We start from the raw sequence: 17,443 nt of genomic DNA, 5'->3' as shown, positions 1-17,443 counted from the left end.
ATTCACAGAGGAGCCGTATCTCGCCCATCCATTCGCGCAATCAATGGTTGATATTGCTTTTCAATTTTGACCAGTAAAAGACCAATAACAATTAATTTTTACCAGTCAAAATTCAATCCGGACCGTACAAAAATACTTTAGATGCGCGCGATTGGGCCTCTGTAAACTCAGTTAAAGAAAAGCTCCGTAAAGAAGTTATTTTGATTTTTAACACATGTATATACATACAACACTAAGTTCGAAATGCTAGTTGACAATACTTTTATGTACTATACCAATAACAAAAACGGTATCATGTTAGGTAGGTATTCAAAAGATTGCTTTGAGGAGTTGTGCTTGTACATATATACCCTTGTAAGATCTAAGTTAGTCAACATAGTTTGTTTGCTTTTGTAATTTTTTCCCGAATTGTAATTTCGTCTCTACCTTTTACAAGATTTGTGTAAATAATAAATTAAAGATGCTGTACTTCAGTTAAAATTGAAAAGACCCCATATTATGAGCTCTTTGAGAAGTGTTGCATCGTCCTTTTACAAGATATATATGTAAATAATATAAACATTAAAATTGCAATTTTTAAATTATTTTGAGAATTTGTTGAAAAGTCATAAGAGATCTTTGTTTGCTCAGCCCTACGAGTATTAGTTCTTTGAGGAAGTAGTGGAGAAGATGAAAAGTAGCTATCAGAAAAAATAAAGAAATAAAAACACATAGGAAAGCCAATCGATACACATAAAGCTAATACAAACAGCAGGATCATGAAACAATTTACAATGTGAAGGAGTTTTTTTTTTTTTTGGATCAACTAAATATATCCATTAACAGGAAAGCAACGCGGCACTTACAATGGATTCCAACAGAAAATACAATGATAATACAACAAACACTTCTAGCGCATAAAACACATAAAAATAGAATACAGACCGATCGATGTCTATGGTCTAGACACGAGGCTTCTAGCAAATAAAACACATAAAAATAGAATACAGACCGATGTCTATCATCTAGACACGAGGCTAAAGCTATTAACACAAACTGCAAAGCACACCAAAAACAAGTTCGGCTATAGTGCAAGTCAAAGATAGAGACCAAATGCCCCCAAGTGTTGCTTGGATTCAAAACAAAGTAATGGCACCACGAAATCCATTCAAAGACAAGAAAACACAACCCACACACCCTTAGTAGCAAAGGCAAGCAAGCCAATCAAGTTTGTCATTGGACCACCACCACCACCATTGTCGGAACTTGAAACGGCACTTTGGTGACGAAGAAGAAGTTGAGAAAAAGGAAAGAGGAAAAACACAAAGAAACTCTAAAACTTGAACCCTCGCTGAAAAGCAGAGGTTATTGAAAGTGAGAAAAACCATCACCGAGAAGGGAGAGAAACACCCAAGGGCAGAGCCCTCCTCCCGCCGCTGCATAAGGGTGACGAATACCCATGGGAGAGGGAGGGGGACGAAGAGAGCAAGGCGGCTAGGGTTTCTTTTCTTTCTTTCGTTTTTTTCCTCCTTTCGAGAGAGGCTCTGAGTTAGAGAGAACGGGGAGAGTGTTGAAGTGAAGGAATTAAAAGAAGCAGAACTATCTTCGAAAGAACAGCCCAAAAGAAATAACATACCGTAGCTTATTCTTGGCATACATTGTTTGAATTGCTCTCCTTATTTTCTCTTCATCCAAAATCCGCTCTCGTCGCATGGGAATAAAGTGAGTCTCGGGCATTTTACCTTCTCCAAGTACTCCAATTTGGGAAATAAATCCTGCAGTTGTCGCCAATCCATCTCTAATTCAATCAAGTACTTAAGACGTAGTACCTTCACTTCCAACCACAGGTCCTTTTTCTCCTTGCCTTCAAAATCTTGGAATTGACCCAGATCAGAGAATTTGCCTCCTCTGACATAGAGCTTCTCTAACTTCGTCATCTTGCTAGCGCTCAGCCATTTTGGTGGAGTCATCTTGGGGAAACACTGAAGGTCCAGTTTTGTCAGTCCCAAGGTAAGCACAGGAGGCACCGGCTCGGCTGGCGCCTCTGGGACTCTGTTAAAAGTTAACGATCTTTGCACAAAGTTTTGGAATTTTGATTTCTCAGCAGCCAGTGTTGCTGGTTCACTGCCATCTTTGTTTTTCCCATCGTCTCTATTTCCTTTAGTCAGCGCCCTTGGCAATCGCTTACCACTAATATCTCTGCTTTTGCTGTCTTCTCCACTTCCTCTATTTGGGGTGCCTGGCAATTGCTTAGAGGTAGAGGTTCCTCTTAGAGATCCTTGAACCGATTTATTGGAAGCTTCAGTACCTTGTTCGGTTTCATCATGGTCTTTCTTTTTGTTTTCCTTTCTATTTCCTCCACTGTTATCTTGCTTGTCAGTTTCAGCAGCCTTAGATCGTGCAGAGCCCCTTCCCCACGCGATTGTTAGCTTCTTAAGTTTTTGGTACTCATTCAAAGCACCCAGATCTTTATTTGATGGAAAATCATCGTCACCAGTGTGAATGCACAATTTGCGGAGGTTTTTTAATTTTGCCAAATCCACAAGATTGCAGGAGGTTTTTGGATCAGAATCTCCAACCACAAAGCCAATGAGGACTTCGAGTTTGGAGAGCAATGCAAGTCCCTTGGGCATCTGATCTAAAAGGTAACACTCCGACATGTCCAAGTGTGTCAAATTCTTGAGCAACCCAATGCCTTCTGGAATCACCTCAAGGTTGTGACAAGCCCTAATATCAAGGATCGTAAGACTCGCAAGCTTCGAAATGGACTCGGGAAGCTGCACAATTCTAGATATTCCTTGAAGACTCAAAAACCTAAGGTGTTTGGCCTTTTCCAACCCATCCAAAACGTTTGCATTTTTCATCTTTAAAGTTTTGGTGTCCTCAACCTCTATGTGATGCACAGCCCGTGTCTGCCACCTTCCCAAATAAAGAACATTGACGTTTTCCATCTTTGCAAACAATTCGGGCGTGAATTCAAGAATATCTTCATTAAGATTGAACAGGGCATGAAGTTTTTCTAAACACTTAATATTAGATAACCCTTTACCTTTGCCCATTAAGCAGGCCCAGAGAGAACTATAGTCATCCTCTGTAATGTTGCCCACATCATCAAAATCGAAGAAGTTAGCTCTCCTGGCAAGCTTAATCACCATAGAGCGGACAAAAGGGTCCATCTTGCATATGTACTCCCCATGCCTGCGCTTTTCGTGCACGGGCGCAACAAATCCCTTTGCAACAAGTTTCTTAAAGTAGTCATTGGCAAATTGCTCCACAGTCATATTGTTGTTGCTCGCTTCTAGGGGAGGTACAAACTCCTCTCCCATCCACCAGTATATCATGACCCTTTTCTTGATCCCAGCATTTTCCGGGAATATCGAGAAACTAAGGAGACACAGCTTCAACTCCATGCTGAGCTCATGGTAACTCGCCTCAAATTCTTTGAACGCAAGGGTTAACTCAAACGCCGCATTCTTCGTCAAGTTAAGTTTTTGATCAAAATCAAAGTCTGCACTAGTTCCGTTGGCCTTTGCACCACCATCCGCCCACAGATGGCTCTCGTGCTCATCCTTGTGTTGGGATGAGATCTTATGCTTTAATTTCTTGACAATTTTCTTCAAGTCCCTGTAATCTTTTTCACTTCCGGTATCTGGGTTGAGCTTGTTGAACCTCTCTTTCACTGTATTGATGTCGTCTTGGCAAGCCGTAATCCTCTCGGATGCTTTCTCAATGAATTTCAGATCTGCTTCGACCAATCTCGAAAGCTGCTTAGGCACACTATGGCCTCCTGATGCAGGGAAACACGTAAGAAGCATTATACGTACATCAATAATAATCACAAACAATTTTCAAGCGAATCTTTATCATTAACAAAATCAACTTCCTTCCTACCCATAAGTCATAAGACCTAAAATCAAATTTTGTAATCGCAGCATATAGCAAACTATTACTAGGAAACAAAATGGAAAAGCAAAATGAAATATCAGGCAACATATCATAGTAATTCTTTTGGAACAAGTACATTAAAAAGAAAAAGAAAAGGAAAGAGTAAACCAAAACCAACCAATAGCGTCGCAAATTTTATGTCCTTTTCTTTGGTCATTAAGATTTTACAGGGGCAATACCCCTGCATTACAATCTTTGTAATTTATTTTCAATGATTAATAATAAAAAAAATCGCCGTTCAAAAACAATAAAGAACAAACCAAAGCATCAAACACTAAAGAAGAGATATCCAGAGAGTTGCAAGGGCTGCACTTTTTGTAGGATTCACCATTGGATCCACATACAAACTCTAGCTCTAAGAGCATCTATAACATCCTTTTTAATTGAGGTGCTTAAATGTTATATTTAATAACTTAAAGGACTAAAGTGCAATTTTAAAAAAAAATTTGTGCATGAGTGCCGTGTGTGTGCTGATGTGTTGTGTGTGTGAGTGTTTCTTTAAAACAAAGAAAACAAAAAGAAAAAAAGAAAGAAAACCCATCAGGTTGTTCCAACGTGAGAGAGAGAGTGAGAGAGCAGCGTGGAGAAGAGGAAGAAGAAGGAGAAAAGAAGAAGAAAATTAGAGTTAGGTTGATTGAAGCTTAATTAGGTGATTTTCATCTCCTTCAAGGCTGAATTTCATGTTTTTCATGTTAGGTTTCATGTTTTACATCTAGTATGCACTTGATTGAAGTAATTAGAGATGGATTGAATCCATAGCAGAAGGTTTTTGAGCTTGGAGTTGAGTTTATTCCTGAAAATTCGTGTATAACATATGAATATGCATAACTGTGTTTTGAGCAGAGTTGAGTCTGTCCTGTTTTTGACGAATTTTTACCATTGACATACCGATCATGTTATTTTCTGGTATTTTTACTGTAGATGCGTCTTTGTGTGTAGTTTATGCTGTAAAAATTTCAGAATTTTCTGAGAAACCTGGAAAGAGATAAAAATCTTGAACCGGGCTGCAGTCAGATTCGCGTCTGTGCTGACAGCCCAGACACATGTTGGAAAAACGGGCATAACTTCTTGCCCGGGTATCGGTTTTACGCACCGTTTCTTGATTCCGAAACTAGACTTGTATATCTTTCTGAATCTGTAAAGATTGTGCCTTAGTTTGGTCTGAGCAAAATCAGTTTTGGTTCCGAAGTTAATAGTTTGGTGATTCTGAAATTCTTGGCAGGTTTTGTAGCTGTGTTCTTCATCAATTTTGTCATAATTGAATATGCTTACTGACTATGGATGCTGTTGAGTCTCAAACATTGATCAATTGGTGATGTTTTGGTGTTGGAATTATTGGAAAAGATTGAGTATGTGATTTTTAATGAGCATTCGATCGCAGACTGTTCTGCTGGGTCTGTAGTTTCTGTTTTAGATGTGTAATTTCAATTGAGAATATCTTAGTCATTCGGAGTCCAATTTGGGACTATAAGTCTTCTTGCTAGTGGTGGTGGTCTTGTAGTATTTTTTGAAACCTATAGAATGCTATAGTCAGAATTCGATCAATGGTTCTGCTAGAAAGTGTGTTTGTGAGATTTTTGGCATTGAGGTACAAATTGATGAATTTACTTCTTTGCTTTTGGAATTAAACTTTGAGCTCATATGTGCGGAATATTTGTTAGGTTCGGAGACGACGACGAGTACCGCAGCTCCACGTAGGGAGTGACTGCGTTGGTTTTCTTTTTGTTGGAGACCGAGGTGAGTGTTCGATTCATAAATGTTCTTCAATTGGATTGAATTTGTGATATTGGACTGTGACTTCGTGTCGGTGGGCAACACGGCCAACGGCTGGACTTTGTATCGTGCCTTTGACTTTGTGTCGATTCAATGGCTTTATGCCAAAATTATGACTTTGTGTCGAGCCAGTGACTTTGTGTCGGATTAAAGACTTTGTGTCGATTATTTGCTTAATGCTTAATTAATGATGAACTTGGATTTATTGTCTATATTGAACAACATCCATGTCTCATTTACACTCCTGGAACTCGTTTTGGGTTCTAGTTTTGCAGGTATAGGTTGGTGTCCACTACAAGTCGCGTTTTGAATTTTGTGACTCGCTCGAGAAGTGCGTAGTTGAGGCCTGTGGGAGTCTTTGTCTTCTGGCCCGTAGATGATTTTTGCTTAGTTTAGTTTTGGATAATAGTTGGTTATGTAAAGTTTATTTCTTGACAGACTTCCGCTGTAGTTTGTAAATGAAAAATATTTTTTTTTGACGTAAATAAAATGTGGCTGTTGAACTGTAGTTGTTCGTTATTCTTGGATTTGCTAGTAGCTGGTTGTCACGTGTCGTATCGGGGATAGGCCGATGAGGTGCTATTCCGGAACGGAGCGTGACAGCATCTCTAGTCCTTACTCTTTTAATGGACTCCGAACCAAATTTTTGAGTAAAACCCCTCTAAACACTCCGTACTCAAACACATACCAGATTGAGTTTTACTCAACATTTTCACCAAATCAAGGTATACTCAAATATTGGAAGCCTAGTTTTGCTCTTCACAATTTACAACTATGCCACTTAGGAAGATTTTACTTAAATATGTGCTAACATTTGGGTTTATCCATTGGTACACCTCATACCAAAATTTTGAGCAAAAATTGGGGTAAGGTCCCCGATTATAGTTCTAAACACAGACATAGGTTCCAAGGCTTCCTTTCCTCTCCAAATTTGTTAACAGACCCTGCCATTGCAAGCTTATAAAGAGCATTGTGGAACAGGGGCGGCTGCACCTATAGTTGAGACTTGAGGGGGTTTGGGGCTCGGAAAATGAACTAAAATTTTGTATTTCTTTTAACATTTAATTTGGTTTTTCTTTCATACGGTTGGCACTGAATTGTTCATATATAGTCAAAGTAAAAGAAATCTTCCTTAAATTTGTGAGTTTATAGATAATATAGCTCAAAAAACAACATAACGTAGGCCCAATTCATTTTGAATCAAAATAAATTTGTTCATTTATATAGAGCTTTATATACGAGAATTTTATTTATGTTTGCCGCCCTGGAAACTCTTTCTCCTCCTATTCTGACAAGCCCACCTTAGCTCGGGAGGCGGGGGGCTGCTGCCCCAAGGGGGCAGCAGCGTGCTGCTGTCCCGGCTTTTCGGGCCCGCTCCGGTCTCGCTCCGATGATCTGAAACGTTCACTTTATAGAACTCGTCGAGTAGAATAACTATGTAAAAAATCAGCTTAATTGGATATCATTAAATGCCTGATCGGAATCTTTTTATCTTAAAAAGAATGAATCCGAAACACTGAATCAAATCCATTGTAACCCATGGACCGAGAGTTATATGGGCTCCGATCAGTCACTTAATGATATTCAATTAAGCTGATTTTTTGCATAGTTATTCTACTCGACGAGCTCTACAAAATGAACGTTTCAGATCATCGGAGCGAGACCGGAGCGGGCCCGGAAAGCCGGGACAGCAGCCCCCCCGCCTCCCCCTTAGCTCTAGAGTCCATCCTTTTAACTACAAAAATTCCGACAACACGCTAAAACCCAGAAAAGAAAAGAAATCTCACCTCCGCCGTCAGCGTTGCCGTCATTTGGCCCGTTTTCGTTGCTGCTACCGTTGTTAACTGATTTGGGTTTTGGATTTCGGTGCTTGAATTTGAAAGGAAAGCACAGAGAAGTCGCCTTGGAGTATTCGTCCTCGGATTCTCGTTGATTTGCGCCTTTTACTGGCTTTGAATTTTCTTCGTCGTCGTTGGTCGGCGGGGGTTGGACTGGGTTGGTGGAAATGGAGGAGGAAGGGGGGTCGGTGTCTTTGGTGGGCACGATCTCGTGGGTGCCGGAGGTGGAGGGGTTATGTGACGGCATGGAGGCGGCTTTGGTGGACATTTTTGTGGTTTGTTTTTTATGGGAGAGAGAGAGAGAGAGAGAGAGAGAGAGAGAGAGAGTCGAGCAGATGAGAGTGATGGGTGTTTCAAAGGGAGTGATTTATAGAGAAGATGTTGAAGATGGGGATATCTTTGTCTAATGCCATGAGATCATCGGATCTGTGGTGAGTGCAGTGCAGTGCAGTGCTTACTTGCAAAGGATGGCAGGAGTATTTGGGAAGAATGAAGAAGTCGTTGAAGAGTCAAGACCCCTGACATTTTTTTTTTTGATAATCAAGACCCCCACAATTTGTTTCGGAGGAAGATAGAATAAGTGGGTGGCCCCAGATTCAATTAATTATGGAAAATTTATAGAATTGTTCTTCCTAATTTCATCTAAGTTTCATTTTCGTCCTTCAAATATCAATTGTAACTTTTTTGATCTTCAAGTTTGATTTTCTTACTAAGTTGGTCCAATTGATAATGTCTGTCAACCGAGCTGGACGAAAAAAATCAGATTAAGGGCAAACGCCATCTATTTGACCAACTTGGTACGAATTGCAACGTCCAAACTGCCATCAATCACATTTTTTCTGTCCAATTTGATTAACATAAGTTATCAATTTGATCAATTTGGTACGAAAACCAAACTTAAAGGTTAAAAAAGTTGTAATGGATACTTAGAGATGAAAATAAGACTCGAATGAAACTAGAAGAACCATTTATATAAATTTTTCATTAATTATTGAATCCTGACTCCTGCGACTGATTTGATTGTAGTAACACAAAAAAGGTTGAAAACCTTGAGTGGTGCTAGTATCACACTCATTTTCACACCCAAACACACACCCGCCACTCATATGAGTGTTGGATCCCACACATACTACACACACTCATGTGAGTGGCGGGTGTGTGTTTGGGTGTGAAAATGAGTGTGGCACTAAAATTATTGTTTAACCTTTCCATCAAAATGACAAAACTAACCTCGTTAATCAAGGCTCTTTTTCCCAATCGAACAAAAATCTCTCTTTAATTCTGAATGGCCGAACCGGTGGTTCTGTATCTATTTTGTAGGATGCTGTTTGGCAGCATCCCCTATTCTACCTCCAATAGAGCCAGGCCAACAAAGATAATCGAATTTGTTCACATTATAATATAAGAGTAACACGTGTAGAAATAATTTTGACAATGCCAGGCTCATAGTTGGTAGTTTCCGTACTCCCTCTAATCCAAAATTTTGGTCAATTATTTAGCTTTTGAATGTCCCATAATTCTTATCCACTTTGACGAATTAAGGAGAAAATGTTGAGCCTTTTTTTGTGTGTGGATTTTTTGCCCTAAATATCCATATATTCAAATTGAATCATGAAATGGGGCAAGGAAAAATTGCATTGGAGTCCAACAATTGTGCGTTACAATTTTTGTTTAAAAATCAGAGGAAGGCTAATCATCATTGCATTTCAAGTTGAGTTCTTCGGACAGAGTATTATCTAAAATAGGACAGAAGGAATGTACTTCAGAGAGTAATACTAAGGTCCTGTTCCAGAAACCTTCTTAAAAAATAAGTACTTATTTTGGAAATTTTCAAAGAAAAATAAGAAGGATTATTCCACAAAACCCAAATAAAAAATTTATTTCACATTTTCAAATTCAAAAATAATGTAAATGAAAAAAAAATTCAATTTTTTTTTGCACTGTATTAAAGATCTCAATGAGATCTATCAAACAATATCTATATTGATAAGAAAATTATTTGCGTAAGCACATGATTTTTGAGCTTGAAATTGCCTTCTTAAAAAATAAGGAGTTGTGCTATGAGTAATGGGCGCCGAGGAGGGAAATCGTACCGACGGTGTAAAAGGGATGCTCGGATCAAGCATCCTACACACCTCAGATGCCGTTGATTCCCGCATTGGCCCCTTCGGTTTTTTTTTTTAGAATTTTTGGACGGCTCGGATCGGCCGTCCGGTGGCCGGAGACGGCCCGGCGCGGCCGTCGGTACGATTTCCCTCCCCGGCGCTCTTTGGTACTTATATAAATTTTGAAAACATAAGTACCTTATTCTTATTTTTGTGGAACAAGCCTTATTATTGAACAAAAAATAAGTTCTTATTCACGTTCTGGAACGGGCCCTAATTGTAACCCTTTCAAATGTTCATTTCTTCCATTTTCCTCACGCTACCAAATGGAAATAGGCCGCTTGTGAGCTGCATGAGAATCATCTTGCCATGCTGAAGAGCTTCTCGATCGGTAGAGCTCTTAGCAAATTTTACAATAGCAGCGCAAATAGCTCGCAAATGTGGATTGAACTGTTTGGATCTGAAATAGAAAGTGGCAATCTTTCTTTGACTAACCACGTTGACTGCGGGGAAGACGTAGTCGTCTTCCGACACTCTCCGCATAGAAGGTGGCATTCAGATGCGTTTCCCTCTCATCAACCTGCGACACTACAATCTACTCTTTACTGCCTACCAACTGGAGTTGGGTCGGTAGGCACTCCGAACCAAAGTCAGTCTTTCTTCGAAGGGAGAGTACTCAGTCATGGAGATAGAAGTACAAAGCATCTTTTTTGCACTTTGTGTGAATTAGTTAGGAACGCACTTGGCCTCCAAGCAAGCTTGTGCTTGGCTCACGTTCCGTGACATCAGTAGTAACCATTTTCCAAAAGACACCTTCCATGACATTAACCAAATCAACATGCTGGCGCCAACTATAATGTGGCTCAGTTGTCCCGCCGGTTTTCATGTGGTGCCATCTATGCAGGCCTTTCATACTAGTTTGGATCTTATTCAACTTTGCTCGGCGTAGTAGCAGCATGCCCGAAATTCCGCGCACTGGGCACGGGTGTCTTCGCATTGCCTTGCGTGTTACAGTGGTCCAGCTTAAAGACGGCCATCCACCCCAGTGCCCTTCGGCTGAACAGACTAGCACCCTATTGTTCAGCCCAAGTCTGCAGGGCCCCCATATTAACTAATCGAATCTCCTGAGAAATTCAAGATAATAGCCCTATGTAAATCTAAAGAGCTGCTGCCTTTAAGCTCCAGAAAGAAAGCAACCAACAACTGAAATTGTATAGCTATCCCAAAGCTAACATACGAACAAGGTCTATAAAGAGTGCAACAACTGAATTTCTTTGCCTATTTATCTTCCAGAAAAGTATTTGCAGAGAACTAGAAATTCAAGACAAGCAGAAGACCACATGATCATATTAAGTCAATACCATTCAATTACTGGATCCCAACCTTAAAAACTAAAAGGACAAACCCTACTCCAAACTCTAGTAGACATTACAACAATGATGCACGAGCATAGTATTGGTGCACACTGTATATACATTACCAAGCAGGGCGTCTTCCAATCACCCCCATACTTGAATAACTGCATGATCTTTTGCAAAGGCAGCACACTAAAGGCTACGATTAGGATCAGGGATTCTAAAATGGCATCTACCAAATGAAAGGAAACAGATACACCAACTGAGAAATAAATTTAGCCTCTTTCGTTTACCCTTTACTCGTCCTTCCAAAAATTGCTCGACAAATCTAATATCCAAACGCAGCGGAAGAAATCTTCTTTATACTCCTTACTTGTGGGGAGGAATATTGTGAACCCCAAACATTGTTTGGAACTCTGCTATTGGGATTGTGAGGCCAAAGGTGCAGAATGCCCGACTTCTGAAGTCCATGAACGATCCCCACATATTTGTGCAACGGCGGGATCAGCAGACTTGGTTGAAATAATAGGAGGTGGGTGTAGCTCAAAGAATGCTTTGCTGCCTTCACCATATCCACCTACGCATATTGTGTCACCCCTACCATGCCATGTCCCATCTTGGACATTGTTCATTTCCAATGTTCTAGTTTCCTGATCCAGATCACAATAACCTTAACTACCCAAGGAATATAATCAAAACAGTTTGGAAGATACAAATGTTGGCAAATGTAAACCAATTTGAAGAAGCCCTTTATTTGCTTTTTACCATATGTTCAATTCCTATGTAATGATTTGTCTCAAACAAACCTGAGATAATGAGCAGCAAGGGCATATTAGATGGAAGACACAATCATCCAGTGGACTATCACTATCCTGCAAAACAGTATTATTGATTAATCAGATATATCAGGATAAACCAAATATGATAATAAAAGCTTATGGTCATTGATTAGATTTCTTAATTACTTTAACTAATGAGGGAAAAATAGAAAAGACTCATCTCAATAAGAATACACCACATGCAAATGAGCAAATTCAATTCCTTGATAATGCCCAATACCAGAGTCAAAATGGCTGTCTGAGGGTCCTGGACTCCAGACAATATTACATTTACGTAATTGGAGATCAGTAGTTGTACTTTTACAATGCATATATGACAACACACAGGTTACAAAGAATGCAAATACAAATGTAAAACAATCATAGGGAAAAGTATTTTGGAAGTAATCAATTCGAACGGCGTACAATCAGTGACAAAGTGTAACAATAGCAGTCCGACAAACTATAATCAATGCAACCTTGGATAGAGATGCATACTCTGATGTTGAACTTTTTTCTGATCTGCGTACGGTGAAAGCCAAGGTATGTTCCAACTGATATGGTAAAAGCAACACCCAAATACAGGAAAAAATGTCTCTTGGTCACAATAAAGGCTATACAGTTGAGAAGTGCAACGGCAGCAAGCATGAGGTACACAATCCCCTGCATGGATTCAAAATGAAAAAATCAAACTTAATCAAAGCCACAAAAGAGAGGGATAACTTAAGGAAAAATAAATAAAAATCACTCTCCTCAGTTCTTAACAATAATTTTGTAACTGCTCTTGGGATTAACACGTACTCCTTTACCTTTCTGTTTCAGAGAAAACATTATTTTTAGTAACTTATGCGCACAGTCTTGCAGCACCGACTATTACAAGCATATTCATCAAATCAGTAGAGTTTAAACTGGTTTGAAATGGATTGAGAATTTGATACTTTAACAGGGGAATCATCATGTGCCTTAAGGATATTCGGAGAAATCCAACTTCTTCTTGTTTTTTTTTCCCCAATGAGGGAGAATACCAACTTAAAAAACAGATTATTCATGAATTTCTGTACGTGCTGGGCGTATTTCTCCTATGTTCTGATATTGGACATCAAGGGAAACGGAAAATGAAATTACTTTACATACTAAAACTTTATGTAAAGTTGCTCCATTGTGACCTGGAGGTCACAGGTTTGAGTCGCGGAAACCTCCTCCTTGCAAGGGGTAAGGCTATGTACATCAAACCTTCCCCAAAACTCGTAATGGTGGGATCCTCGTGCACTAGGTTTGCCCTTGCCCTTTTTTTACTAAAACTTTATGTAGAGCTAAATAAAAATGGTATTTCTAACTTTAATTACCCAAAAAAAAAAAATTGGTATTTCTACAAATGTCTATAAAAAAATCGATTTATTGAACATGAAACCATCATTGGAACACAAGGCTTAGCCCAGTTCAGTTATCAACAAAATTTCTTCTCATTTTCCTAACAAAAAAGTAAGAAAAAAATATGTAGTTCCTCTCACATTTTTCTTGTATATTTTCGCCCCTTTACAACTCCAAGAACCAAATGTGGCTTTAAAGTTCCAAAACAAAACAAATGGAAAAAGAAATTGCCAAGTCATGTCCTTGACTCCTCGTATGTATTAAAGTATCCATTTTTTCCATCTAATTCATACACAAACTATCATGTCAAAAGGAGGACGGCGCTAATCACTGGTACTAAAATCATATGGAAAACGGTTTTTACTTTTTACACCCGAACAAAACAACTGCTCATGGAAAAATACCTGAACAAAACAAGAACCGAAACCAGCTCGTCCCATGTTCTTTCCAAATCTATAGCATGGACAACTGCAAATGCACAATCTCAGTTAACATGTGATCAACAGAATGCTCAGTCTGGATATTTGTGAAATCCAAAATGAAGGGGTTTTATCAACAGAAAACATGAAGAGGTTTGGATAAAATTTTGGAACTGGATAGGAAGATGGGTTTTAGAAGAATAAATGTCAAATCCCTCTCCTTGAAATCCACATCCATATTCACTGAGCCTAAATGTTTGTTTGTATGCAATTTGCAAACATATTCTGAAGAGATATCTCACCTTACTACATTCTAATGTAGTAAGCCCTCAAAATCTTCCAAACTCTTAATCCGCAGTCCTCATCAAAAGTTTAGTATCTCTCTTTTAGGTGGCACCCCTCCCTCTCGCACACAACCCACTCCCCAATTTTTTCTCCCCAAGTTTGTCCCACTAGGATTGAAAACAAAATTTGAGATGCCAAACCACTTCACAACTGTTAATTGCTTCTCGAGGAAAAGAGGAGCTTTTAAGCCACTCAGTTAAATCAATCCCTTAAAGAGGTGGTGGTTCAGGATAAGGGTCAGGAATGGCGGGGTGGTTGAGCCCTCTTTCCTTCGGTTAATGAGCTGAGTTGTCTGACAAGTGTAATTGTTAGTTTTTGTCCCTCGCGGGATTCAGAAATGAGAGGAATGTCACCCCATCGGCTGAGAAAGAGATCAGTGGTCTATCGATTCGAGTGCTAGCCGAATAGCTTAGCTGTCACCCATCGCTCCTTTTTCTTTTTTTGGCTAAGCTAGAATGGTGAAGGGTGACCGAGCATAGCAACCCTCTCCTAAGCGTGACCATAGGGACTCCATACCCACGGCGGGCTCCGGAAGGGGCCAAAGAGTCAAAGCAACTACCGCCCCACCAAGAACTAGTGAACCACAACCAAGCTTCGCAGGAGGACCAAGTACAAGAGAGCGTCGTTAGCACAACTCGAACCCGTGACTCATGGTCACCCAAACCCCGTGGGAGTGAGCCATGAGATGGCCCACTAGGCTACAAACCCTTGTGGTCCGTCGCTTCTAATCCTCCTCCTTGGGCTCTAGCAAATTAAAATTCAAAAGAATCCACTTCTCACCGTCTTATTGAAAATGTAATTTGGTTTAGTTTTCCTCACAATAAAAATTCATACTTCGATCAATAGATGAGATATAATTCTTTGTGTTCCTGTGTATCAAACTAGTACTAATCAACTAACCCTATTAATAGGACTAGACAACAATGTTCTGTTAAAAACATTTCAGACCACCAAAATACTAGTTTTAAGCTCCTATTATTGGACGGAGTATAAATGTTTGTGGAAATTCCTGCAAGAGCCTACTTGCAAACTTATTCTAAACTAGATATATCAAATTATAATAAGCTTGCCTAAAGTCTAAACCTTACGCTAACAGTTACCACGCCCATGGATCTTATTATAATGAAAACTACCAACACATTACACAAATATACAAGGCTTGCAAAACGAGGCACAATTATAAATACCATGTGAATATATTAACGAAAAATAATTTCCACACACCCCTTTTATCCATTACCACTCCATATTCACATGAATTACTAAACTGCCCTTGCCTCGAGTCACTTTTTCTATAGAAAATGTAAGTCGGTAATTTCATGAAAAAAAAAATGCCAAAGGACAAGAGGGTAGTGTTAAAATCATTTTCCGTCAAAACCCATTTCGATGATTTACACTAAAAGTTGGAAACAGATATGCCCCCGATTACACCAGAAGCATATTTCGCCCCGAACATGCTCCTCACTCTATAAGCCGGATTTGCCGGATCAGACAAGTTATCGGATTGCAAATCCAATGGAAGCGAATTTCCAGCAATCGAAACTTACAATTTCTGAACGGTCCACATATCAGTTGAAATCAATCGTACAAACATAAGGTTAAGCGGTAGTATTACAAATATCATGCCTTATCTCAGGGTTTGCTCATCCCTAAGATTTCAAGATTCGAAATCTCTTAACTGCTGATGATTTCAAGATTCGAAATCTCTTAACTGCTATAACTCCTTTGGGCTAGTCCAAATGAAGCCGTGCTCCGGCCGGCTTTAATTGGACTCCCCACAAGCGGACGGTGAGATTTGTCGAGGTGCGCGAAAGCTGACCCGATAAAAAAAATTGAGAGAGAGAGATTTTACCAAGCGGATTGGAAAGCGACGCGTCGATCATCGAAGCAATCGAGGATTTCACCTTCCCACATCCTGAGAACACCCCCGAATTCACCACCACCATTATTATTATTATTATCAACATCTCCTTCGCATTCATCTAGTTTCCTCCATTTCCCTTGTTGGGTCCGCATAGCCACCGTCGAGCACAGTAAGTCGAAATCCAACACCGTCACCCCCTCCAACAACTTCTCTCCCTCCTCCTCCTCCTCCTCCTCCTCCTCCCTCACCGCATCTCCCGCCATTAGGTCTCTCTCTCTCTCTCTCTGTCTCTCTCTGTAATCTCAATCAATGTCTAATAAACCATTTTCTTCTTTATCGGTTTTCTAAATCAATATTTTAATAGGGAATAATGGGGGGAGAGAGGTGTTGCATTTGGCTTTGATTGATGCTTTCTGGGGGGGCTAAAGGGTTGGCGGGTAATTAATAATGGAGGGTGGGACCCGGTGGTAGTGACGGTCCAGTAGGTGCCACGTGTTAGCCTTAATTTTTTAGTACTACTCCTAGCAGATATTATAATGTGGGAAAAACAAAAGGATGTGAACGTCAATATGGGAGTTTAGATTACCGAACGATACCAAAGGTCAATTTAAGTAAAAGAGGAAAAGAAGATTACGCAACCAGGTCAATTTTCGTTTCTCAGCAGCAGATATGATGAGGGATGCTACGGACAAAAGGGAAGACCGATCGGCAACCGACGGCACGCCGGGTCCAGGCCATCGGATGTTTGATTTGAGCCGTTCAAAAATTTAAAAAACAGAATTTGAGTGGTCCGACACGAGAATCAACAGTATTCGATATGTATAGATGCTCGATTCAAATACAATATTTTTTCGTATATATATATATATATATATCTCCCGGCGCTCCGTTGGTAGATGGTCGGTCCCGTCCTTAGTTTTCTCGAGATATGATTGCCCGGGAAAACAAGATGTATAAAGAGCATCTTCATCCGCCTAAGCAAATTTTTAACCATTTAAAAAACAAGTCAGTTTTTAAGGCTGGGTTTGGTTATATGCAAAAGACCTGTGCTATCTTAAAAAATTGTTAGTTGATTGTCGTAGTTTCTTGTTGAGCTTTCCGACATAATTTTCAAAATTATTCATGCATCTCGACGAGAAGAATTAAAAAAATTTAAAAATACGGTCTGGCGTTGAAAAGAGTTTGTTTAAGACGATATTTTAGACCAAAAAAAAAAGGACTAATGTTTGATTTTTTTTCCTTCTTTAGTGAATTAAGTTTATTTGCCTTTGGTCATAATTTTGCACGTTTTAGCCTCCTCTCATTGAGCAATCCAAATCTAACAAAAATTCAAAAAAGGAAACAAAATTCACAAAACAAAAAAGAATAAAGAGTTTACAAGAATGGGGTCTTATTAGGGGATCCTCATCTCTCTCGCCGCGTCCCTTTGAACGCTATAATCAGGGGCAAACTCAAGCGGGGTCCCGCAAGGGCACGTGCCCCCACTCGAGTTTGTAAAATAAATATTAATATTCTTAAATATTTAAATTATACCCAATAAATTTATGATAATGTTCTAATAAAACTACTCTTGATTTTCTTTTATGATGATATTTGTCTGATCTTTTTCTTAGAGTTTCACACCATCTTTT

At 39.5% G+C, this 17,443-nt stretch overlaps 2 protein-coding genes and 1 long non-coding RNA gene across 3 annotated transcripts; all 3 read right to left on the bottom strand.

Moving 5' to 3' along the window:
* Positions 1–766: 766 nt before the first annotated feature.
* Positions 767–8,047, bottom strand: LOC131311679 (uncharacterized). The gene is made up of 3 exons (XM_058339222.1): positions 7,485–8,047; positions 1,616–3,766; positions 767–1,523 (listed from the first exon to the last, which is right to left on the bottom strand). The coding sequence occupies exons 1-2, from the start codon at positions 7,801–7,803 to the stop codon at positions 1,656–1,658; spliced, it is 2,430 nt and encodes an 809-aa protein (XP_058195205.1). The 5' UTR covers positions 7,804–8,047; the 3' UTR covers positions 767–1,523; positions 1,616–1,655.
* Positions 8,048–10,958: 2,911 nt separating this feature from the next.
* Positions 10,959–16,225, bottom strand: LOC131311664 (cell number regulator 5). Its single transcript, XM_058339205.1, has 5 exons — positions 15,801–16,225; positions 13,589–13,652; positions 12,312–12,476; positions 11,802–11,867; positions 10,959–11,645 (listed from the first exon to the last, which is right to left on the bottom strand). The coding sequence occupies exons 1-5, from the start codon at positions 16,073–16,075 to the stop codon at positions 11,415–11,417; spliced, it is 801 nt and encodes a 266-aa protein (XP_058195188.1). The 5' UTR covers positions 16,076–16,225; the 3' UTR covers positions 10,959–11,414.
* On the bottom strand, positions 12,505–13,582 carry LOC131311672 (uncharacterized). The gene is made up of 2 exons (XR_009195538.1): positions 13,187–13,582; positions 12,505–13,149 (listed from the first exon to the last, which is right to left on the bottom strand). It is a non-coding gene; the product is annotated as an uncharacterized LOC131311672 (long non-coding RNA).
* Positions 16,226–17,443: the final 1,218 nt, after the last annotated feature.

Source organism: Rhododendron vialii, chromosome 2a, assembly GCF_030253575.1.
Source record: "Rhododendron vialii isolate Sample 1 chromosome 2a, ASM3025357v1".
NCBI lineage: Eukaryota > Viridiplantae > Streptophyta > Magnoliopsida > Ericales > Ericaceae > Rhododendron > Rhododendron vialii.
Note: the sequence above shows the minus strand (reverse complement) of the source record. Positions and strands in the feature narration are given on the sequence as shown.

Excerpts from the sequence above, each read along its gene's own strand:
- LOC131311664 (XM_058339205.1), bottom strand. The coding sequence starts at position 16,075 with ATGGCGGGAGATGCGGTGAGGGAGGAGGAGGAGGAGGAGGAGGAGGAG. Across the intron at positions 13,653-15,800 it reads GTCGCTTTCCAATCCGCTTG|TTGTCCATGCTATAGATTTG; the intron begins GTAAAATCTCTC and ends GTGCATTTGCAG. Across the intron at positions 11,646-11,801 it reads CTTGCTGCTCATTATCTCAG|GAAACTAGAACATTGGAAAT; the intron begins GTTTGTTTGAGA and ends GATCTGGATCAG.
- LOC131311679 (XM_058339222.1), bottom strand. The coding sequence starts at position 7,803 with ATGTCCACCAAAGCCGCCTCCATGCCGTCACATAACCCCTCCACCTCC. Across the intron at positions 3,767-7,484 it reads CGGCAACGCTGACGGCGGAG|GAGGCCATAGTGTGCCTAAG; the intron begins GTGAGATTTCTT and ends TCCCTGCATCAG.